The following is a 2,544-nucleotide window of genomic DNA, read 5'->3' on the forward strand; positions in this document are numbered from 1 at the left end:
CCCCAGAGGGCATACCCCATACCTGGCACACACCCCTCCCCCACCGCTGTGAGGGGCCCTGCCTGTTGCTGTCACATGGGGGATGTGGGAGGCATCCGTGGGAGGTCCCTCGAGTTGCTCAGGGAGAGAAGTGGAGGGTCAGGGACAGAGACCCGAGGACCATTTAAGGAAGGAGCCAGGAACAGGAGCCCCCCCACCCCAGGAGGCTGAGGAGGAAGGGCCAGAGGTGGGAGGAGGGGGGGAGACAGGGGAGGAGCCCCAAGGAAAGGGCAAAGCCCTGTTTCAAGGAGGCGTGTGCACCAGCCCAGGGCCCGGCCTGTGCACTGTGCTCGCGAGCTCTGCATTGCATTCTCTCCCTTTTTCTCTCCGCGGACTCCCAGGTAAACAAAACACAGCAGGGAGGAGGGGGAGCAGGGGTGGGTGCCAGCCACATCCTGCTGCAGGCAAAGCTAGTCACTGGTGGTCCCAAGCGAAACCTCGCTCCCCCAACACACACACACACACACACACATATGCACGCCGCCCAGCTCACCTCCGAGTTCTCCACCACCTTCTCCAGGTACTTGTTGAAGATGGAGTAGTCCTGCAGCTTTGTGCTCAGCTTCTGGTGCTCCAGCCGCAAGGCCACCAACTCCTGCTTGGCCTTGGCCAGCTCTCGCACACGCTGCCTCTTCAGTTCCCGCTCCTTGCTGGCTTTCTTCAGGGCGCGGATCCGCTTCTGGTCGTTCTCCTGGGGTGGGCGAGGTGGCACCCGTGGGACACTGGGCCCGTCCTCCCTTCTGTCTGCCGGCGATGGGCAGGGATCGCCGGGCCGCCCCTGTAGGCAAGGAGGCTCGGATTCCCTCCCCATTTGGTGCTTGGTACTTGGTGCCTCAATTTCTCCAGCTGTAGAAAGGAGAGGCCCTGGGCAACCGTGCTCCAGCTGGGAGAGGTATCAGGCTGAGGCTGGAGCCAACGGTACAGACTACTGGTGTCCTCAAAGAAAGGGCATTCGGGCTGACACCCCCTTCTCCTTCATTCTGCAAAGCCCTTCCCGCAAGATCAGGGGGCACACGCACCCCTCACAGTGCACCGGTGTGGTTCCTGTCCCGCTTCATGGATGGAGGACATTTGGAGGCAGGTGGAGAAGGCACAGGGAGGGTTCGCACTCTGCCCCGTGAGCCCGGGAGAGGACCCAGGGTCCCCTAAACCAGTCCAATTGTGCATCATAATCCCCCGGGGAGCTTTTTAAAAATGCAGTTCCTGGGTCCCCCCCCCCCCGAGGCCCATTGAAAGCACAGAGGGAGTCCCAGGGGTCTGTATTTGTGACAGTTTTCCAGGATTGCCAGGCTGCTGGGCCTCTGGCAGCCCTTGGAGAAGCTCTCAGGCCCATCTCCTGCCACCCCACCCATGCCACTAGGCTTTCTCTGGCCAGTAAGGACCTGACCCCTGGAGAACGTGCCCAGCCCCATCAGCTTCCTCTCCCACCTGGAGAAGGCACAGAGCAAGACAGCACTGCTTAAGAGCAGGGCCGCCCCCTCGAGGGAAGTGGAGGCCAGGGATTCCCCACCCCCACCCCCCTCCAGAGCTGGGCCAGGCGCCCTCAGGGCTCCATCAGGGCTGGTCGGGAGAAATCTGGGTGGTCAGATCACTCCTCTAAGGACTGATTGAAAGGAGTTGTCTCCGGATGGGCTCTGGGGCCTGGTCCTTCAACCAACCCCTGGTCCTTCAGCGGAAGGACGGAGGGGTGGGCGGGCGGCCTGTCTGAGTCATCTGTGTAGCCCCACGTGTTCAGCCCTGCCTGTCATCCTCCACCCATTCATTCATTCCCCCGAGACATTGCATGTACCAGGTACAGCCGAGGAAACGGTGAACCGCCGTCAAGAAGGGCCCAAAGCAACAGGGAAACAGGAAATTACAAACCGTAATGAGTGGGGACATAAAGGGAGAAGCCCTAAGCCTTGCTGAGCAGTGAAGAGATGCTAACCCAGGGCGAGGAATCAGCAAAAGCAAGGAAGAGGGGGAGATGGGGGAGGGGCAGTTTGCAGCCTGGGGGCCCTCATACCTGGATGAACTGCTCAAACTTCTGGATGTGGGCCTTCAGCTGGGCCTCCTTGATGCCCAGCTCCTCCCAGCGCAGGTTCAGGGTTTCCATTCTACGCTGAAATGTCTTGGAGTGGGGGCAGCAGAGAGGTCAGGAGGGCCCCTGCACCTCCTGCCCCCAGGGCCTCTGCCCCCAGGCCTCCCACCTTCTACCCTGCGCAGGACTCCGGGCTCCAGCCACGGGCACCCACACAATGGGGGGGGGGCGTCCTCAGGCTCCAAACCCCACTGCCCTTCCCGCACTCCACTCCCGAGTCCCCACCTCCTTCTTCTGCTCCATAACTTGGTGCATGATCTTGGCCTCCTTCTTCTTCTCCAGGAGCCGGATGGATGGGGACTCCGACTGATCGTCAATGTTGGGGAACTTTCTGCCCAGGACATGGGGTGGGAGAGGCTGGTGGGTGCTCAGCACCCCGGGGGCAGGCTGGGGCTTGGCCAGCCCGTGGGGAGGCAAGGGGGGGG

General features: G+C 61.9%; 1 protein-coding gene across 1 annotated transcript in view; it reads right to left on the reverse strand.

The window, feature by feature from the left end:
- Positions 1 to 532: 532 nt before the first annotated feature.
- LOC141372320 (coiled-coil domain-containing protein 42-like) overlaps positions 533 to 2,544 on the reverse strand; it is a gene marked incomplete at its 3' end in the record, with an annotated part of 2,298 nt that continues 286 nt past the window's right edge. Inside the window, exons 2-4 of the mRNA XM_073890822.1 lie at positions 2,345 to 2,450; positions 2,045 to 2,149; positions 533 to 730 (exon numbers count right to left, since the gene is read on the reverse strand). Of these exons, the coding sequence (XP_073746923.1) occupies positions 533 to 730; positions 2,045 to 2,149; positions 2,345 to 2,374 (333 nt within the window). The remainder of the gene's footprint in view (positions 731 to 2,044; positions 2,150 to 2,344; positions 2,451 to 2,544) is intronic.

This window comes from Callorhinus ursinus, unplaced genomic scaffold (genome assembly GCF_003265705.2).
Source record: "Callorhinus ursinus isolate GAN/ISIS: 27379988/994484 unplaced genomic scaffold, GSC_fseal_2.0 scaffold6450, whole genome shotgun sequence".
Lineage (NCBI taxonomy): Eukaryota > Metazoa > Chordata > Mammalia > Carnivora > Otariidae > Callorhinus > Callorhinus ursinus.